This window comes from Salvelinus namaycush, chromosome 3 (genome assembly GCF_016432855.1).
Source record: "Salvelinus namaycush isolate Seneca chromosome 3, SaNama_1.0, whole genome shotgun sequence".
NCBI classification, from domain to species: domain Eukaryota; kingdom Metazoa; phylum Chordata; class Actinopteri; order Salmoniformes; family Salmonidae; genus Salvelinus; species Salvelinus namaycush.
The window spans coordinates 20013585-20035012 of NC_052309.1; the positions used below are offsets into that span (position 1 = coordinate 20013585).

The window sequence follows — 21428 nt, forward strand, 5'->3', positions numbered from 1 at the left end:
TTCCTGTTTGACTAGAGATCTGCTCTGGGCTCTGGCTCTCCTCCAGTTATTCGCACCACAATATACTCTATCTGCCGTACCTGGACTCTATTACTGACAGACAGAATGGATCTAATTTCTACACCGTACTGTATTTACTTGTCATTTTACAGTGTGCAGTCCATGCATTTGTTTGGTTTATCCTCAAAGTAGAAGAACTGTGGATTATGTCCACAAATGTTGTGGGATGAACCAACTAAAAACCTTGCTTAGAAAGACCCTTACCCCGCCCCCCCCCTCTCTCTCTCTATTTCTCCCAGTGTTGCGTGATGACTTCAGACAGAACCCCCAGGACTTGGTGGTGGCAGTGGAGGAACCTGCCACCCTGGAGTGCCAGCCTCCTCGTGGGCACCCTGAGCCTACCACCTTCTGGAGGAAAGACAAGGCCCGTCTGGACCTCAAAGATGACAGGATCACTGTGAGTACTACGTCCCGAGGACCCGGTCCATTGTGTCTGCTCTCATTATGGATAGCTAAAATATACAGATTAAATGACCCCCCATCCCAGATTGTCTGATGTAGACTTTGTTGAGGCATCTCTGTTGTCTGACTGTCAGATTCGTGGAGGGAAGTTGACCATCTCCAAAACCAGGAAGAGTGATGCAGGGATGTACGTGTGTGTGGCCACCAACATGGTGGGGGAGAGAGACAGTGAGACGGCTCAGCTCTCTGTGTTCGGTAAGGACAGATACTGGACAGACACTTCTCTCTGTGCTTACCTGTAATGGCTGCAGTGGCTACATGCTATCTGTTTATGTTTTAAAACCTTGCTTAGAAAGCTTATAGACTACTGTCTTGTCTGTCTATGTGTTTCGTGGTTTTCCAGAGAGACCCACTTTTGTGCGTCGGCCGGTGAACCAGGTGGTCCTGGTGGAGGAGAGTGTGGAGCTCAGGTGTCAGGTGCAGGGAGACCCACCTCCCTCTCTACGCTGGAGAAAGGATAATGTGGATATACCCCGCGGCAGGTGAGGAGAGAAAGTGTGTGTGTGCATATGTTTGTGCATGTGCGTATGCAGAACATCCCTGGTCATCCCTACTGCCTCTGATCTGGCAGACTCACTAAACATAAATGCTTAGTTTGTAAATGATGTCTGAGTGTTGGATTGAGCCCCTGGCTATCCATAAATAAATAAATAAAAACTGGAAAATGTGGCCGTCTGCCTTGCTCAATATAAGGAATTTGAAATGATTTCTACTTGTACTTTTACTTTTGATACTTATGTATATTTTAGCAATTACATGTACTTTTGATACTTAAGGATATTTAAAACCAAATACTTTTAGACTTTTACTCAAGTAGTATTTTACTGGGTGACTTTCACTTTTACTTGAGTCATTTTCTATGAAGGTATCTTTACTTTGACTCAAGTATGAACATTGGGTTCTTTTTCCACCCCTGTGCGTATGTGTGTGTGTGCATGCTTGTGAGTGTGGGTGTGCCTATGTGCCCTAAGTGGCTGTGTGTGCGTTCTTGTCTTTTATGATTCCTGTTGTGGCCATGGTTGAAACGTGTTGATATATGGATTGTGAGGCAGGACTAATGAGTCCCAGGCTGAAGCTGGAGCAGGTAAACACCTGACATTTTACTACAGCGTTGCTTTGATCACGGCGCCTAACATTGTTTCTCAAAGCCCACGGAGTCCTGTTCTTAAGCCCAGATTAAATGTAATATGCTACTTAACATACGCATGCTACCCTGAGGTACAGATTAGATTTGGTATGTCTTCATGCTCTTGTGTATGTTGTCTGTGAGTGTGAGTGCATTAGTATAGCATATATTGCCATTTACCTGTGCATGACTGCATGTACAATATATACACCACAACCAAAAACATGTGGACACCTGCTTGTCGAACTTCTCTTTCCAAAATCATGGGCATTAACATGGACTTGGTCCCCCCTTTTCTGCTATAACAGACTCCACTCTTCTGCGAAGGTTTTCCATTAGATGTTGGAACATTGTTGAGGGGACTTGGTTTCATTCAGCCACAAGAGTCAGGTTGGGCACTGATGTTGGACGATTATTATTGCCTGGCCCGCAGTTGGCATTCAAATTCATCCCAAAGGTGTTCGGGGGTGAGGTCAGGGATCTGTGCAGGCCAGTCAAGTTCTTACACACTACTCTTGACAAACAATTTCTGTATGGACCTCGCTTTGTGCAAGGGGGCATTGTCATGCTGAAACAGGAAAGGGTCTTCCCCAAACTGTTGCTACAAAGTTGAAAGCACAGAATCGTCTAGAATGTAATTGTATGCAGTAGCGTTAATTTTCCCCCTCAATGGAACTAAGAGGCCTAGCCATAACCATGAAAAACAGCCCCAGACCATTACTACTCCTCCACCAAACTTTGACAGTTGGCACTATGCATTCAGACAGGTAGCGTTCTCCTGGCATCCGACAAACCCAGATTCGCACATCGGACTGCCAGATGGTGAAGCGTGATTCATCACTCCAGAAAACGTCTTTCCACTGCTCCAGATTTCAATGGCGGTGAGCTTTACACCACTCCAGACGATGCTTGGCATTGCGCATGGTGATCTTAGGCTTGTGTGCGGCTGCTCGGCCATGGAAATCCATTCCATGAAGCTCCCGGCGATCAGTTCTTGTGCTGACGTTGCTTCCAGAGGCAGTTTGGAACTCGGTAGTGAGTATGGGAACCGAGGACAGACAATCTTTACGCTGTAAGTGCTTCAGCACTCGGCGGTCCCGTTCTGTGAGCTTGTGTGTCCTACCACTTTGCGTCTGAGCTGTTGTTGCTCCTAGACAATTCCACTTCACACTAACAGCGCTTACAGTTGACCGGAGCAAGCCTAGCAGGGCAGAAATTTGATGAAGTGACTTAGTGGAAAGGTAGCATCCTATGACGGTACTACAGTCATGGCCAAAAGTTTTGAGAATGACACAAATATACATTTTCACAAAGTCTGCTGCCTCAGTTTGTATGATGGCAATTTGCATATACTCCAGAATGTTATGAAGAGTGATCAGATGAATTGCAATGAATTAAGTCCATCTTTGCCATGCAAATGAACTGAATCCCCCAAAAAACATTTCCACTGCATTTCAGCCCTGCCACAAAAGGACCAGCTGACATCATGTCAGTGATTCTCTCGTTAACACAGGTGTGAGTGTTGACGAGGCCAAGGCTGGAGATCACTCTGTCATGCTGATTGAGTTTGAATAACAGACTGGAAGCTTCAAAAGGAGGGTGGTGCTTGGAATCATTGTTCTTCCTCTGTCAACCTTGGTTACCTGCAAGGAAAGAAGTGCCGTCATCATTGTTTTGCACAAAAAGGGCTTCACATGCAAGGATATTGCTGCCAGTAAGATTGCACCTAAATCAACCATTTATCGGATCATCAAGAACTTCAAGGAGAGCGGTTCAATTATTATGAAGAAGGCTTCAGGGCGCCCAAGAAAGTCCAGCAAGCACCAGGACCTTCTCCTAAAGTTGATTCAGCTGCGGGATCGGGGCACCACCAGTACAGAGCTTGCTCAGGAATGGCAGCAGGCAGGTGTGAGTGCATCTGCACGCACAGTGAGGCGAAGACTTTTGGAGGATGGCCTGGTGTCAAGAAGGGCAGCAAAGAAGCCACTTCTCTCCAGGAAAAACATCAGGGAGAGACTGATATTCTGCAACAGGTACAGGGATTGGACTGCTGAGGAATGGTGTATAGTCATTTTCTCTGATGAATCACCTTTCCGATTGTTTGGGGCATCCGGAAAAAAGCTTGTCCTGAGAAGACAAGGTGAGCGCTACCATCAGTCCTGTGTCATGCCAAAAGTAAAGCATCCTGAGACCATTCATGTGTGGGGTTGCTTCTCAGCCAAGGGAGTGGGCTCACTCACAATTTTGCCTTAGAACACAGCCATGAATAAAGAATGGTACCAACACATCCTCCGAGAGAAACTTCTCCCAACCATCCAGGAACAGTGTGGTGACGAACAATGCCTTTCCAGCATGATGTAGCAACTTGCCATAAGGCAAAAGTGATAACTAAGTGGCTCAGGGAACAAAACATCGATATTTTGGGTCCATGGCCAGGAAACTCCCCAGACCTTAATCCCATTGTGAATTTGTGGTCAATCCTCAAGAGACGGGTGGACAAACAAAAACCCACAAATTCTGACAAACTCCAAGCATTGATTATGCAAGAATGGGCTGTCATCAGTCAGGATGTGGCCCAGAAGTTAATTGACAGCATGCCAGGGTGGATTGCAGAGGTCTTGAAAAAGAATGGTCAATACTGCAAATATTGACTCTTTGCATCAACTTCATGTAATTGTCAATAAAAGCCTTTGGCACTTATGAAATGCTTGTAATTATAATTCAGTATTCCATAGTAACATCTGACAAAAATATCTAAAGACAATGAAGCAGCAAACAAGGTGAAAATGTATATTTGTGTCATTCTCAAAACTTTTGGCCACGACTGTACATTGAAAGTCACTGAGCTCTTCAGTAAGCCCATTCTATTGCCAATGTTTGTGTATGCATGGTTGTGTGGTCAATTGTATACACCTGTCAGCAACATTGTGGCTGAAATAGCCGAATGAAATAGCCAAATCCACTAATTTGAGGGGGGGTCCACATACTTTTGTATACATAGTGTATGATGCACGCAATTCAATTTCTTTACTCTACTTCCTCCTTTTTGTCTGTGTTTCTGTATGTATATTTTAGTATTCAAGCTCTTGATTTTCGATGATATACAGTGCATTCGGAAATGACCATAATGACCAAGTTTTTACAGTTATTAAAAATTATAAACAGAAATACCTGATTCACATAAGTATTCAGCCCCCTTGCTATGAGACACGAAATTGAGTGCAGGTGCGTCCTGTTTCCATTGATCATCCTTGAGACGTTTCTACAACTTGCTTAGAGTCCACATGTGGTACATTCAATTGACTGGACATGATTTGGAAAGGCACACACCTCTCTATACAAGGTCCCACAGTTGACAGTGCATGTCAGAGCAAAAACCAAGCCATAAGGTCGAAGGAATTGTCCGTAGAGCTCTGAGACAGGGTTGTGTCGAGGCACAGATCTGGGGAAGGGTACCAAAACATTTCTGGAGCGTTGAAGGTCCCCAAGAACACAGTGGTCTCCATTATTCTTGAATGGAAGAAGTTTGAGCTGGCCGGGAGCTGGCCACCCGGCTAACTTTGCAAATGAAGGAGACAGGCCTTGGTCAGGGAGTCAACCCAGAACCCGATGGTCACTCTGACAGAGCTCCAGAGTTCCTATGTGGAGAATGGAGAACCTTCCAGAAGGACAACCATCCCTGCAGCACTCCACCAATCAGGCCTTTATGTTGGAGTGGCCAGACAGAAGCCACTCCTCAGTAAAAAGGCACATGACAGCCCGCTTGCAGTATGCCAAAAGGCACCTAAAGGACTCTCAGACCATGAGAAACAAGCTTCTCTGGTCTGATGAAACCAAGATTGAACTCTTTGGCCTGAATGCCAAGCGTCACATCTGGAGGAAACCTGGAACCATCCCTACGGTGAAGCATGGTGCTGGCAGCATCAGGCTGTGGGGATGCTTTTCAGCGGCAGTGACTGGGAGACTAGTTAGGATAGAGGAAAAGATGAACGGAGCAAAGTAAAGAGAGATCCTTGATGAAAATCTGCTCCAGAGTGCTCAGGACCTCAGACTGGGGTGAATATTCACCTTCCAACAGGACAACGACCCTAAGCACACAGCCAAGACCATGCAGGAGTGACAACTTTATGAATTTCCTTGAGTGGCCCAGCCAGAGCCTGGACTTAAACCCGATCTAACATCTCTGGAGAGACCTGAAAATAGCTGTGCAGCAACGCTCAGCATCCAACCTGACAGAGCTTGAGAGGATCCGCAAAGAAGATTGGGAGAAACTCCCCAAATACAGGTGTGCCGAGCTTGTAGAATCATACCCAAGAGGACTAAAGGCTGTAATCGCTGCCAAAGGTGCTTCAACAAAGTACTGAGTGAAGTGTCTGAATACTTATGTAAATGTGACATTGCATTTTTTACGAACATTTTTTACTTTTTCATTATGGGGTGTTGTGTGTAGATTGTTAAGGGGAAAAAACGATTTAATCCATTTTAGAATAAGGCTGTAACGTAACAAAATGTGTTAAAAGTCAAGGGGTCTGAATTCTTTCCGAATGCACTTCAGAAAGTATTCACACCACTTGACTTATTAAATAAATAATGTTACAGCCTGAATTCGAAACCCCATAATGTCAAAGTGGAATAATGTTTTTAGACATTTTTACAAGTTAATTAAAAATGAAAAGCTGAAATGTCTTGAGTCAATAAGTATTCAATTCCTTTGTTATGGCAAGCCCAAATAAGTTCAGGAGTAAAAAATGTGCTTAACAAGTCAATTAATACGTTTCATGGACTCACAGTCGAGCAATGAATTTCAAACAGAGATTCAACCACAAAGACCAGGGAGGTTTTCCAATGCCTCGCAAAAAAGGGGACCTATTGGAAGAAAGGTTAAAAAAAAGCAGACATTGAATATCCCTGTGAGCAGCGTGAGCATATTAATTACTCTTTGGATGGTGTATCAATACACCCAGTCACTAGAATTATACAGGCGTCCTTACTAACTCAATTGCTGGATTGGAAGGATACCTCTCAGGGATTTCAAAATGATTCCAATGGTGGTTGTAAAACAGTTACAGAGTTTAATGGCTGTGATAGTAGAAAACTGAGGATGGATTAACAGCGTTGTAGTTACTCCACAATACTAACCTAAATGACAGAGTGAAAATAAGGAAGCCTTTACAGAATAAAAATATTCCAAAACATGCATCCTTTTTACAATAAGGCACTAAAGTAAATCTGCCAAAAATGTGGCAAATAAATGAACTTTATGTCCTGAATACAAAGCATTATGTTTGGGTCAAATCCAACACAACATATCACTGAGTACCATTCTTCATATTTTCAAGCATACTGTAGTGGTGGCTGCATCATGTTATGGGTATGCTTGTAATTGTTAAGGCCTGGTGAGTTTTTCAGGATAAAAATTAACGGAATGGAGCTAACCTTTCTGAACCACCCATCCCGGATCCGGGATAATTGTCATCAGCAACGCTGAATAGCATAGCGTAGCATAGCGCCACAGGTAAATAATATTACTAGAAAATATTTATATTCATGAAATCACAAGTGCAATATTGCAAAACACAGCTTAGCCTTTTGTTAATCCACCTGTCGTCTCAGATTTTGAAATTATGCTTTACAGCGAAAGCAATACAAGCGTTTGTGTAAGTTTATCGATCGCTCGACAAAACAATAATTACACTTAGCATCAGGTAACTTGGTCACGAAAATCAGAAAAGCAATCAAATTAATCGTTTACCTTTGATGATCTTCGGATGTTTTCACTCACGAGACTCCCAGTTAGACAACAAATGTTCCTTTTGTTCCATAAAGATACTTTTTATATCCAAATACCTCCGTTAGTTTGGTGCGTTATGCCCAGGAATCCACCGGAAAGAGCGGTCACGACAACGCAGACAAAAATTCCAAATTATATCCATAATGTCCACAGAAACATGTCAAACGTTTTTTATAATCCATCCTCAGGGTGTTTTTCAAATATCTATTCGATAATATATCAACCGGGACAGTTGGCTTTTCACTAGGACCGGGAGTAACAATGGCTGCCTTTCTCTTTTGCGCACAACTCACTCTGAGAGCCCCCACCTATCCACTTACGCAATGTGGTCGTTCACGCTCATTCTTCAAAATAAAAGCCTGAAACTATGTCTAAAGGCTGTTGACACCTTAGGGAAGCCATAGAAAAAGGAGTCTGGTTGATATCCCTTTAAATGGGCAATAGGGATGCATAGTAACAGAGAGGTTTCAAAAACAGGGGCACTTCCTGATTGGATTTTCCTCAGGTTTTAGCCTGCAATATCAGTTCTGTTTAACTCACAGACAAAATTTTGACAGTTTTGGAAACTTCAGAGTATTTTCTATCGTAATCAGCCCCCGAATCTAGTTTTGGGGGCTGAGAAATAGGCAGTTTCAAATGGGTACGTTTTTTAGCCAAAAACGAAAATACTGCCCCCTAGCCTTAAGAAGTTCTAAGCACAGGTTAAATCCTAGATGAAAACCTGATGAAAACCTGGTTCAGTGTGCTTTCCACCAGACACTGGTAGATTAATTCACCTTTCAGCAGAACAATAACCTGAAACACAAGGCCTATTGCACACTGGAGTTGCTTACCAAGACGACATTGAATGTTCCTGAGGAGCCTAGTTACAGTTTTGACTTAAATCAACTTGAAAACCTATGGCAAGACTTAAAAATGGCTGTCTAGTAATGATCAACAACCCAAATTGACAGAGCTTGAATCATTTTAAAAAGAATAATGGGCAAATATTGTACTATCTAGGAGTGTAAAGCTCTTAGTGACTCACAGTAATCACTGCCAAAGGTGATGTATTGACTCAGGATTGTGAATACTTATGTAAATTAGATATTTCTATAACACATCAAAATGTAGAATACATCAAGGGGTATGAATTATTTCTGAAGGCATTCTACCCGTTCTAGCTAGACTCATAGAAATAGTCATTTTATTTATATAGCTACTCTACACAGACCTAAGCTCTAGCAATACCATATATTTAGGCCACTATTATGTATCATTATCTAATTGAAGTGCCATCAGGACAACTGTCCAGAGCAATAATCCATTTACACAACTGGCTTTGGACATGCAGGGTAGTCTGAGGTTAGAGTCCTTAGCCTGGTGTCACAGCAGGAGGACTACGCTGCCAATGGAGTCAATATGTGGTTAGGTCCACAGCATAAAACAACATTTACCATAACTCTTTGTCCCTCCCAGCAGCCGGCTTTACTCTGTTGGCCTGGCTTGTTTCACAGTAACTGAAAACCCTTTCACAGTTCGCCAATGTCAAATCCCATATAACGTCTTTGACCCTATTGGGATCTGTATGAGAGGAAATATATGTTTCAGTCCATGATATAATTGAAGTGTGTATTTCTAAAGGAAGTGCCCTGAAGTAGTAGTGGTGTGGGAGAGAATTAAGATAGTGTTGGCTTCAGTCTGTGTGTTCAGCAGGACCATGTGTCCGAGACGGGAAGTGGCCGTGAGGAACATTCTCTCAGACTGGCGTAGAATAAAGTAGTGTCTGTCTGGCTGTACTTCCGTCTGGCTGTCTCTCTGTCTACTCCCTGCTCACTCCTTTCTCCATCCTTCCCCCTGATTCCAGAAACATGCCCTACTTTCAGACCTGCCATTCTCTCTTTCTCTTTCTCTCTCTCCTTCCTTCCTTCCCGCCCTCTCTTTCCCCATCCCTCCCAGACCAGCCCTCCAGGGATGTGTGTATGTGGGTCAGAGACGTGACGTGACTGGAGTCTTCACAAGTTTCAGACAGACATACCAACTGTCCGAACGGACAGAAAGCTCTATCGATATTCTCCCCCTCACTTTTCTCACCTCTTGTATCTGTGGCCCCACCCCCCTCATTCTGTTTCAGTGCTCTGCTCGTCTCACATGTCCAGACGTTATGGAAGACTGGACAGATTACCGTCTGCTGGTCTGTCTGCTTCAGAGACCAGAGGAGGCCCCTTAGAGGGGAGAGTCCAGCTCCATAATGTTCCATGCTCTGTAGCCATGTCAAACCCTCTGCCCTTGAGTGATGGACTGGTAGACCTGCTCTGTTAGGACTGGTGTTTCTCTGAGTGATGGACTGTTAGCCCTGTTCTGTTAGGACAGGTGTTTCTCTGAGTGATGGACTGTTAGACCTGCTCTGTTAGGACTGGTGTTTCTCTGAGTGATGGACTGTTAGTCCTGCTCTGTTAGGACAGGTGTTTCTCTGAGTGATGGACTGTTAGTCCTGCTCTGTTAGGACAGGTGTTTCTCTGAGTGATAAACTGTTAGCCCTGCTCTGTTAGAACTGGTGTTTCTCTGTGTGATGGACTGTTAGTCCTGCTCTGTTAGGACTGGTGTTTCTCTGAGTGATGGACTGTTAGCCCTGCTCTGTTAGGACAGGTGTTTCTCTGAGTGATGAACTGTTAGCCCTGCTCTGTTAGGACTGGTGTTTCTCTGAGTGATGGACTGTTAGCCCTGCTCTGTTAGGACAGGTGTTTCTCTGAGTGATGAACTGTTAGCCCTGCTCTGTTAGGACCGGTGTTTCTCTAAGTGATGCACTGTTAGCCCTGCTCTGTAAGGACTGGTGTTTCTCTAAGTGATGGACTGTTAGCCCTGCTCTGTTAAGACCAGTGTTTCTCTGAGTGATGAACTGTTAGCCCTGCTCTGTTAGGACTGGTGTTTCTCTAAGTGATGAACTGTTAGCCCTGCTCTGGCTGCCTTAATCGACTTCCGCCTCATCGGCTCCCGGGGAGCAGTTGTTGTGGGGGTTAACTGCCTCGCTTAAGGGCAGAAGGGAAGATTTTTCCACCTTGCCGGCTCTGGGATTAGACAGCCTCTCTCTTTCTCTTTCTTTCTTTCTTTCACTCTTTCACTCTTTCACTCTCTCACTCTCTCACTCTCTCACTCTCTCACTCTCTCACTCTCACTCTTGACTTGTTTAATGTCAACCTCTCCTCTCCTCCTTCCTCAGATATGACATCCGTTATGAGAAGGAGGATTTCCTCCTGAGGATCAAGAAGGCATCAGCTGGCGACCAGGGCACCTTCACCTGTGTGGCTGAGAACCGTGTGGGCAAAGTGGAGGTCTCGGCTACCCTCACCATCAGGGGTGAGTATATGCTACTGTAGGAGACAGACAAACACCAGTCCTGTTCCTGGAGCTGTGGTAATAGTCTCAGCAGGGTGAGTCTGTGCGAGTGTTATTGCCCCCCTGATGTGAGCCTGGAGCTGGGCTCAGTCCCTCTCTCTCCCAGGGCTCCCAGTGAATGATTACACCAGGACCTCCAGCCTCCACAGAAAGATGAGCAACTTAACCAGAACCAATTGTGCTACACACCCTGCATCCCTCTCTCCACTGGGATGCTAATAGAACTGGTGCAGTGAGACTCTGGTAGGGTATTTTAAGGGTATTTGAGTTGAAGAGGGTAAGGGCAGGCGAAACTCAGCGTTCTAATTTTGCCTTTGTTTGTTTGTACATAAGCACACAGTGCGTCAGTGGTGATGCTATGATGTTTCCACATCTGTGACTGTGCATAAGACAATGTGAACATTGTATTACTATAAAACCCTTCCAACCCAAGATTATGCCAGGTTTATTTCCTTTACCTAAGCCCCATGCCATCACCTGCCATGGTGACTGAGCCCCACTCTCCTCATCCGTACCTGCTAGACTTTTGTACCCAACACCATATGTCATTCATTTCTGATTTTCATTTATTTTTCTTTCCCTCTCCTCTCCTCCTCTCCTCCTCTCCTCTCGGTCTTGTGTTTTGTCCTCACCCATCCACACCATTGTTCTTTCACCAGCTCGCCCTGTTGGTAAGTAAGACCTGATCCCATTGTGCATGTATTACTCTCTCTCTCTCTCTCTCTCTCTCTCTCTCTCTCTCTCTCTCTCTCTCTCTCTCTCTCTCTCTGTCACACAACGATACACACATGCACACACACACACACACACACACGCAAAGGCTCATGCTTTAAAGGGCTCAGTAAATGTTCCTACACTTGCATACATACACACCCATAAACACAAAACACACATTCACACCTGATTATTTAACATACAGTACTAATACATGCACATTTAGTTCCTTAGTTTGAACCACCCAACCCTGCCCTCCTTTTAGTTGTGTGTTGTAAAGTTAGTTGAAAACCCTTTGTTTCTCCAACAGTATCAAGACATAGTAGTTGATATGCAGTAGTTCTGATGTAGAGACTAGAAGGGGAGAATGTGTGTTAAAGCAGCCGTGCTCATGAGTTGGTCTCATTCATGCAGGTTTGCGGCCAACTGGATCTATGGCTTCTGTGGTCTGTTACCTGTAGTAATGGCTCTTAAGAGAGACTACTAGACAATCACCTGTTGCATGTTCCCTGCAGCCTGTAGCTTGTAGCTGAAACCTGTAGCGCTCTTTGCTTAGTTTGTGTACATGAACATAATTTTCTCTAAATGTGTTCCTGCTGTGCTGTGGTGACAGTTTCACATCTCTGACCTTTGACCTTCAGAGGCTCCCCTGTTTGTGGTGCGACCCCGGGACCAGATCGTGGCTGAAGGGCGCACAGCCACCTTCCCCTGTGAGACCAAGGGCAACCCCCAACCCACTGTGTTTTGGCAACGAGAGGGCAGCCAGGTAAGAAACACTTGTTTGAATAACGTGTGTTGAATGTCTGTTTTATACATGAGAGTTCCCCTTAGTGTGTTGGCCTCCTCCAATGCACATAAACAAAAAAAAAATATCCTTGTTTACCTAATTGAGACATGAAGGTTGGGTCCTGATTCGACAGTGGATAGAGCCGTGGAACGAGAGAGGGCACTCCGAATTCCCGAGCACGGTGACAGTTACATAATGAAGTGGTCATCAATCATCAGTCCACTCTGCAGGGCTCTGACCAGCAATTTATTTCACAAAAAATTACATTAATTTGCTACATTTGTTGTTAGGCATAATGGGATCAGGCTAATGTCCTTCCCTTCCCCTCCGTTTGTCTGCTCTCATGTAGCGGAATGGGAAAAAAATCTAATTGAAGCGAAAGAGGTAGAGACGTCAAGGCTATGTGTGGGCGGCCGTGAGGACTCACTTAACTTCAAGACCCGTAGTGCAGGGCATCATCACTGGCAGGGCTGACTGCGTCTCACCCACAGTGTAAATTACCGACCACTCCGAGCAGATAGAGGACCACAAACCCTTACTACTGAATTACACACACATTTCTAGGACAAGTGAGTGAATAGGAGGACTAAGGACATAACATCCTAGTCAGTAATGAACACACACTGAGAATGGAAATTGAGTAAAATAGAGCAAGGTTTCAGATGATTGGTTTGACCTGTTGTTGCTTTTTAGTTAATGCAGCCTGATCTTGCCTTGCACATGTACGGTGATTGGGACTATACTGTTATATAACATTGTATTGCCAAGGTTGTCACTGACAGCAATTATGACTCATAACTGCACAGTACAGTTATGATTTACTATTTACTCATACTATCAACGGCAACATTTAGGCCTACATTGAATCTCGCCATGTTTTCTATGGAGCACAGGACAAAACACCATGCTGTTTTTCATAATGAATCTATGTTATCTCACCAGGATCTGCTGTTCCCCAGCCAGCCAGCGCAGGGAGACAGCCGTGTGTCAGTGGCAGTGAGTGGAGAGCTGACCATCTCCTCCGTACAGCGCTCTGATGCAGGCTACTACACCTGCCAGGCCCTCACTGTGGCCGGCAGCATCCTGGCCAAGGCTCAGCTAGAGGTGGCAGACGGTGAGAGCATATAGAGCATGCCATGCACAAACACATGCGCACACACACACACACACACACACACACACACACACACACACACACACACACACACACACACACACACACACACACACACACACACACACACACACACACACGCACACACACACACACACACACACACACACGCACACACACACACACTGGTAGATGTGGTCATATCAATGCGCACCTGCAGAGCTATCCTTGCCAACAGAATTGTGCGCCTTGCCTGAGAACAATGCACAACTAAGTGCAAGCACACACACTTGCTTGACCACATGCACTGAAGGTGCATTAAATGCATCAGAGGCTGACTGTTTAATGCTTGGCACTTGTCTTGGCTGAGATGTGCTGAAAGGTGTAAGAGCTAATCGGTCAAATGCCTTCATCCATTTCATTAGCATGTCACTGTGGGAAGTTGCACCAGAGAGAGGCCATGAAAGGCCTGCAAAGAGAGAAACTGTTCAAATGAAAACTCTCTCCCTGATGGAGAGTCACATGTACACCTCTCTCCTCCTCTCAAAGAGCATCATTATCTTAAGTGCTGAGCTAGTGCCAGTTAGGAGCTGTTTACGCCTCTCTCGCTCTCTCTTTCTCTCTCTCGCTCTCTATCTCTGTCTCCGTCGCTCTCTCTCTTTCTCACTCATTTCCTGGATTCCTCTCAAACACATTATTGAATTAACATCTGCTAAAGGATTTTTTGGAAAGAGAACATACTTTGCCATGCGAGTTGGAAAATATGTAAATAGTGTTGCTGTATACAGTACAGGGGATTGAAGGAATGATCAAGTGGTTGAGTGTGAAAAATGCAACAAGAGCTCACGGTTTTACCAATTTGACTTCAGATTCAGACACAAATTTTGAAGATGCTCCAAAGGTCAAATTTTGAAGTGTTTTTGACGCCCTGGGTTGCTCCTAATGCTCAAATCAAGTAAATCAAATCAAATTGTATTTGTCACATCTGCCGAATACAACGGGTGTAGACTTAACAGTGAAATGCTTGCTTACGAGCCCAGTGATACAGAATTAAAAAATAATAGTAAAAATAAAAATAGTAAGACAAGAGGAATGAAATATACAAGAATGAAGCTATATACAGGGAGTACCAGTACCAGATCAATGTGCAGGGAGGGGAATGAGGTATTTGAGGTAGATATGTACATGAAGGCAGGGTAACGTGATTAGGCATCAGGATAGATAATAATAAGACTAAAATAAAGAACAGAGTAGCAACAGCATATGATGAGTATGTCAAATCAAATCAAATTGTATTTGTCACATGCGCTGAATACAACAAGATTAGACCTTACTTTGAAATGCTTACTTACAAGCCCTTAACCAACAATGCAGTTTTAAGAAAAACAAGAATTAAGAACAAATATTTACTAAATAAACTAAAGTAAAAAATGAAAGAGCAACAATAAAATAACAATAACGAGTCTATATACAGGGGGTACCGGTACTGAGTCAATGTGCGGGGGTACAGGTTAGTCGAGGTAATTGAGGTAATAAGTACATGTAGGTAGGGGTAAAGTGACTATGCATAGATAATAGATAATAAACAGCAAGTAGCAGCAGCATAAAAAAAAGGGGGGGAGGTCAATGCAAATAGTCCAGGTAGCCATTTAATTAGCTGTTTAGCAGTCTTATGGCTTGGGGGTAGAAGCTGTTCAGAAGCGTTTTGGACCTAGACTTGGCACTCCGGTACCGATTGCCATGTCGTAGCAGAGAGAACAGTCTATGACTAGGGTGGCTGGAGTCTTTGGCAATTTTTAGGGCCTTCCTCTGAAACCGCCTGGTATAGAAGTCCTGGATGGCAGGAAGCTTGGCCCCAGTGATGTACTGGGCCGTACGGGAGGCCGAGCAGTTGTCATACCAGATGGTGATGCAACCAGTCAGGAGGTTCTCGATGGTGCAGCTGTAGAACTTTTTGATGGTCTGAGGACCCATGCCAAATCTTTTCAGTCTCCTGAGGGGGAATAGGTGTTGTTGTGCCCTCTTCACAACTATCTTGGTGTGTTTAGACCACGATAGTTTGTTGGTGATGTGGGCAGGAAGGAACTTGAAGCTCTCAACCTGCTCCAGTACAGCCCCGTCGATGAGAATGTGGGCGTGCTCTGCCCTCCTTTTCCTGTAGTCCACGATCATCTCCTTTGTCTTGATCACATTGTGGGAGAGGTTGTTGTGTGTTGTGTGTTTTTGTTGTGTCTGTATGCATTTGTGTGTTATGTGCGTATGTACAGTAGTGAATGTGTGTGGGTTTTGTGTGAGTGGGTCCGTATGGTATATGTGTGAGTGTGTATATAGTGTGTATATTTTGTCTTGTGAGTGTGCATAGAGTCAGTGCAAGACAGGGTCAGTGCAGAGGAACCATTAACTAACTATTTAGCAGTCTTACGTTTGCCTGATATAGAGGTGCTGGATGGCAGGGACCTCGGTACTGAGCTGTCCGTACCATCCTCTGTAGTGCTTTGCAGTCGAGGGTGGTGCATTTGCCATATCAAGCGGTGATGCAGCCAGTCAAGATGCTCTCGATGGTGCAGCTGTAGAACTTTTTGCTCAGCATAGTTCCGTTGTCCGTTGCTCCAAACTAGGGCTGTGTGGTCACAAAATTTCGTCACCCGGTGGTTGTCAAGCAAATAACTGTCGATCTCACGGTAATAAACACATTTAGCATCTCCTAGTTTCCACACATAGCCTACAAGCCACAGATGCAGACCTTTGGAACATCTACATTTTAAAAAGGCTAATAAATCCACGTAATATAGCCAACACATTCACAAGAAATCTATTATTTATTTTAGACAGGTCTAAAGAAATATGATATAAAGAAAATGTAATTTATTTCAGAGGAACAAATTAGCATACTCTCAGTTGTCCTTATGTTAGGTCCTAATCTGGCTATGCCATGTGGCTGTGGGCTACACTAGTTCATTTAGCAGACAAGATTTGGTTAGAATTATGGGGCATTATTTTATATTGTTTTATAGTCTGAAGAATACAATTGAATTAAGCTGAATAAAATAGAAAGGATATTTTCTCCAAACTGTTTGAGGGAGTGCGTGCATGCGTCTATTGCATGCGTGTTGAGCGGTAGCAAAGAAATAGGTACTCCTATATGTTTAATTTATAGTTATTAATGTAACTTTAGGCTGAATGACACAACTCTAATGATGATTTGAAAAAAGTCGCTTGAAAGGCATGAGCTCTGCTTTGTTTTTTGCGCAGGCTGTACACACTTCATCAGTCTCTCATTCACAAGTTGACAAGCACTTGATAATGCCTCTAATTTCACGACGGCATCCCCTTTGTGTGGCCATAATGCACCCTAAAAAAAGTTAATGACTTTTGCGGCCAGTTGTTGCCTTCTCCCTGAGTGCTAAGTGCCCCGAATCACTTCTCACTCACATGGCTCTCCATCACGTGATCGGGTCTTTCTCACAGGCTACAAGTGAAGATAGACACATCGGGGACGCAACTGGGTGCGTGCTTATCCAATTCCGAGGCGCATATTGAAGATATTGGAAGAACTGTCCACATTTACTTTTCGTCAGCCAACAAGATGAGTTGGCCTAACAAACAGCAAAAGCGCTAGCCTATGTCAATCTACTATCCCCCAAAGTACAAAAGTTTACCTATTCTATTCTGTGCCAGAAATAAATATTCTAAACATAGTCTGGTACAGTTGTGGGATGCAATAGATCCTAAATGAATGCAACCACTAGCATACTTTTTTTTAATGCAATTGTCACACCCTGGCCTTAGTTATCTTTGTTTTCTTTATTATTTTAGTTAGGTCAGGGTGTGACATGGGGGATGTATGTGTTTTGTATTGCCTAGGGTTTTGTATGTTTATGGGGCAGTGTTCAGTCTAGGTGTATGTATGTCTATGGTTGCCTAGATTGGTTCTCAATTAGAGAGATTGAGAACCAGGCAGTACCAGGCAGTTATCGTTGTCTCTGATTGGGAACCATATTTAGGCAGCCATATTCATTAGGTAGTTCATGGGTGATTGTCTATGTCTTTACGTTAGTTGCTTGTGTCTGCACTTTCGTTTTATAGCTTCACGGTCGTTTGTTGTTTTGTATAGTTTGTCAGTGTTCGTTTCGTTTTCGTCTTCAAAAAAAGAGAAGATGTATTGTTATCACGCTGCGCCTTGGTCCTCCTCTCTTCCACGTTACAACGATCGTGACAGCAATGTGGCTGACGCAACAGATCAGAACATTTAGCTTGACATCTCGTTAACTATTAGGCTATTTCTTCACATTATAAGCGCAGCAATGCACACATGGCAGTAGGTGATAAGCGTGAATGTTCCATTAGCGGGAAAACACCATTATCAAAAGTGAGATTATGCATGTAATGCTTTGATTATAAAGGTGCATTTTTATGGTGAAAAGTATCTTCCCCAAACTTGAAACTCACGCGCTACTTATGTATGCCAGGTATGCTCTAAACTCATTGTAAAGTGGATTAATGTGTTTAATTTTAAGAAGTTATTTGGCCACTTTAGTTGTGATACAGTCTTATCAAAACATATAGGCCCAGTGGTGGAAAAAGTACCCAATTGTCATACTTGAGTAAAAGTAAAGATACCTCATTAGAAAATGACTAAAGTAAAAGTGAAAGTCAACCAGTAAAACACTGCTTGATTAAAAGTCTTAAAGTATTTGGTTTTAAATATACTTAAGTATCAAAAGTGAATGTAATTGCCAAAATATACTTTAGTATCAAAGTAAAAGTATAAATCATTTCACATTCCTTATATTAAGCAAACCAGAAGGCACTATTTTCTAGTTTTATATTTATTTACGGATAGCCAGGGGCACACTCCAACACTCAGGCATAATTTACAAACCATGCATTTGTGTTTGGGAAGTCTGACAGATAAGAAATAAAAGGGATGAACAGGGATGTTCTCTTGATAAGTGTATGAATTGGACAATTTTTCTGTCCTGCTAAGCATTGTAAATGTAACGAGAACTTTTGGGTGTCAAGGAAAATGTATGGTGTAAAAAGTACATTATTTTCTTTAGGAATGTAGTGAAGTAAAAGTAAAAGTAGTCAAACATTTAAATAGTAAAGTAAAGTAGAGATACCCAAAAAAACTACGTCAGTACTACTTTAAAGTATTTTTACACAAGTACTTTATACCACTGTATAGGCCTATAGGATAGGCTACATGAGGTGTGCAACTATGATTTGAAAAAGTTGCAAAAAAAGGCATTGTTTCTTGCCTTACGCTGGGCATCATTCACAAGTGATAATATGTAATTCACAAGTGATAGGCTAATATTGTCACCCATCAGACTATTCTTGATTTAATCTTGTCTTTACGTATACTAAATAATATATGTGTGAAATTTGTTTTGATTTAGAATGGACCATTATCATGCACCTGTCTCCAAACAGGGGAAGGGGAAAAAATACATGTCATCTATGCACTTAAATAGCGAATGGAGGACGCTTTTCCCGTGATTCATTTTCATGCCAGCCAGGTAGGCTATACTCTTGTTGTAAAGATAAGCAATGTGCTTAGTATTAGGAAAGTTGAGAAATAAATATAGTAGGCCTATAGAAAGCTGATTGGATCCTCTTTTTAATAGAGGCCGTCACTGTTTTCTCACGCAATTGCATCGCCTATAGATAGTAACATGAGCTCATGGGCTCTCATGAAGTGTTTGATTCAATTTTTGATGACATTTGCATTGATGTCAGCGTGATTACAGGGGCAATAGAGTGCTGAGTACCAGGCAGTACCAGGCAGTTAGCAAGTTTGGTAGGCTACTAATGACCATCAGCAGCATCAGAGCTTGGAGAAGCCTAATTACCGTGACTCAACGGTGACGTGGAATTTGACTGCCTTCATGACTCGTGTCCGCCGGTGTGGCGGTAATATGGTCACCGAATCAGCCCTACTTCAAACCTCACATTTTTTAAATTAAGGGTTAAGGTTTTGGATAGAGTTAAAACATTAAAGCTCCAATGTGTAACTTTTTGGGCGACTTGACAAAATTCACTTAGAAATGTGAGTTATAGATATGTAATTCTCATTGCAAGCCTACCTGGCTAAGAAGCTGTAGATATGTTCTATGTGCACTATTTCTATGCTTCCTGTTTTAAAGTTTAATTTTTGTATCTTTTTCTTTCGGTTTTGTACACCAGCTTCAAGCATTTGAAAATACAATATTTTTGGTTATGGAACATATATTAACAACGGTTTAGATGGTACAATGATCACCTACACTATACTTGCTTGTTTGTCACATAAACTGAAATTAGGCAATTTCTGCGTAGTGCATCTTTAAGTTTAGGCATTCATTCCAAATGGTTACGTTAAGGGTTAAGGTAAAAATAAAGTCAAAATTTGTCTCTACAACTGGAATTGAACACGGGACCTTCGGAACCCGGGAGAGGCTATACGGACATGCCTAGTGCCCAAATGTATTAGATATTTGGTGCAGCAAAAGTAGAGTGGAGACAAACAGATTCGGTTCAGTAAGTCATCCTATTGAGCCCTTCCCAGCTTGCTAGTTGATAGATGTTGCTAAAAAGAAGTTGCTTGCCTGCCAAAGTTGGAACTTGGGAGCGTGCTTAGAATAGTTTTTTTATGTAGACGTTAATGCCGTAGTTGTAAGTTTTCGTTGAAAATCACTACAATAAATGTGCTTTAGCCTTCACCCTGGCCTGATGTTGGCTACACTATCTAGCTACTTCCCTTTCCTTACTGCGGCAAGCAGGATCGAAGGGACACTGTGCCCTGTGTTGTTGTGTTACCAGCTTGCAGTGCAAACTCTCCCCATTGAGCAGTAGACTGTATCACTTTGACATCCACATGGTGACTAGTATCAAATACCAATATTACAAGTTAACTCTCGTGTAGGATGTTATCCTACTCTAAATAAAATCAAGTGGGATGGAATAAATTGCCCAATTTAGCTACCGCCAGTGACATGTTATGCTGCTACCTGGTGGGAGGCAACTGCTGGCCAGTGGGAAGCAGCACACGTCGGCAAGCACTAGCCTCTAAGCCCAACCATATTGCATTGCTCCGGGAGACCTGTTGCCCGGAGAAAAGATGCTAGCAAGCGCCTCAATAGAACACTGTTGCACTGGTCATTCGCAACTTCTTGTCATTATGTTAGCTAATTGGCATGCCATGGTGACATCCGACAAATTATTTCTCCCTCGACCATCGAAATAAACATCACTTTCTTTTACAAGTTTTAACTAGCGCCATACTGCTGTTGTGGCCAGCATAAACTAGTATGCTGGGAAGTTCTCATCAAGACCACTAACTGAACCGAATCCATTCATCCATTCATTCAAACTGGAACATGCTTAACACCCCAGCCATCCTACAATCGAAGCTTGATGCCCTCAATCTCACACAAATTATCAATGAACCTACCAGGTACCACCACAAAGCCGTAAACACGGGCACCCTCATAGATATCATCCGAACCAACTTGCCCTCTAAATACTCCTCTGCTGTTTTCAACCAAGATCTCAGCGATCACTGCCTCATTGCCTGCATCCGTAATGGGTCAGCGGTCAAACGACCTCCATTCATCACTGTCAAACCTGAAACACTGGAACACTAGAGCGAGCAGGCCTTTCTAATCGACCTGGCCGGGGTATCCTGGAAGGATATTGATCTCATCCCATCAGTAGAGGATGCCTGGTTATTTTTTTTAAATGCCTTCCTCACCATCTTAAATAAGCATGCCCCATTCAAGAAATTTAGAACCAGGAACAGATTTAGCCCTTGGTTCTCTCAAGACCTGAATGCCATTAACCAACACAAAAACATCCTATGGCGTTCTGCATTAGCATCGAACAGCCCCCATGATATGCAACTTTTCAGGGAAGCTAGAAACCAATATACACAGGCAGTTAGAAAAGCCAAGGCTAGCTTTTTCAAGCAGAAATTTGCTTCCTGCAACACAAACTCAAAAAACTTCTGGGACACTGT

General features: G+C 43.2%; 1 protein-coding gene across 1 annotated transcript in view; it reads left to right on the top strand.

The window, feature by feature from the left end:
* The window catches only part of LOC120043561 (roundabout homolog 2-like), a 137592-nt gene that overhangs the window by 74416 nt on the left and 41748 nt on the right, over window positions 1-21428 (top strand). Inside the window, exons 3-9 of the mRNA XM_038988121.1 lie at window positions 300-457; window positions 597-717; window positions 866-1004; window positions 10639-10775; window positions 11474-11485; window positions 12170-12294; window positions 13258-13429. Coding sequence (XP_038844049.1) covers window positions 300-457; window positions 597-717; window positions 866-1004; window positions 10639-10775; window positions 11474-11485; window positions 12170-12294; window positions 13258-13429 — 864 coding nt within the window. The remainder of the gene's footprint in view (window positions 1-299; window positions 458-596; window positions 718-865; window positions 1005-10638; window positions 10776-11473; window positions 11486-12169; window positions 12295-13257; window positions 13430-21428) is intronic.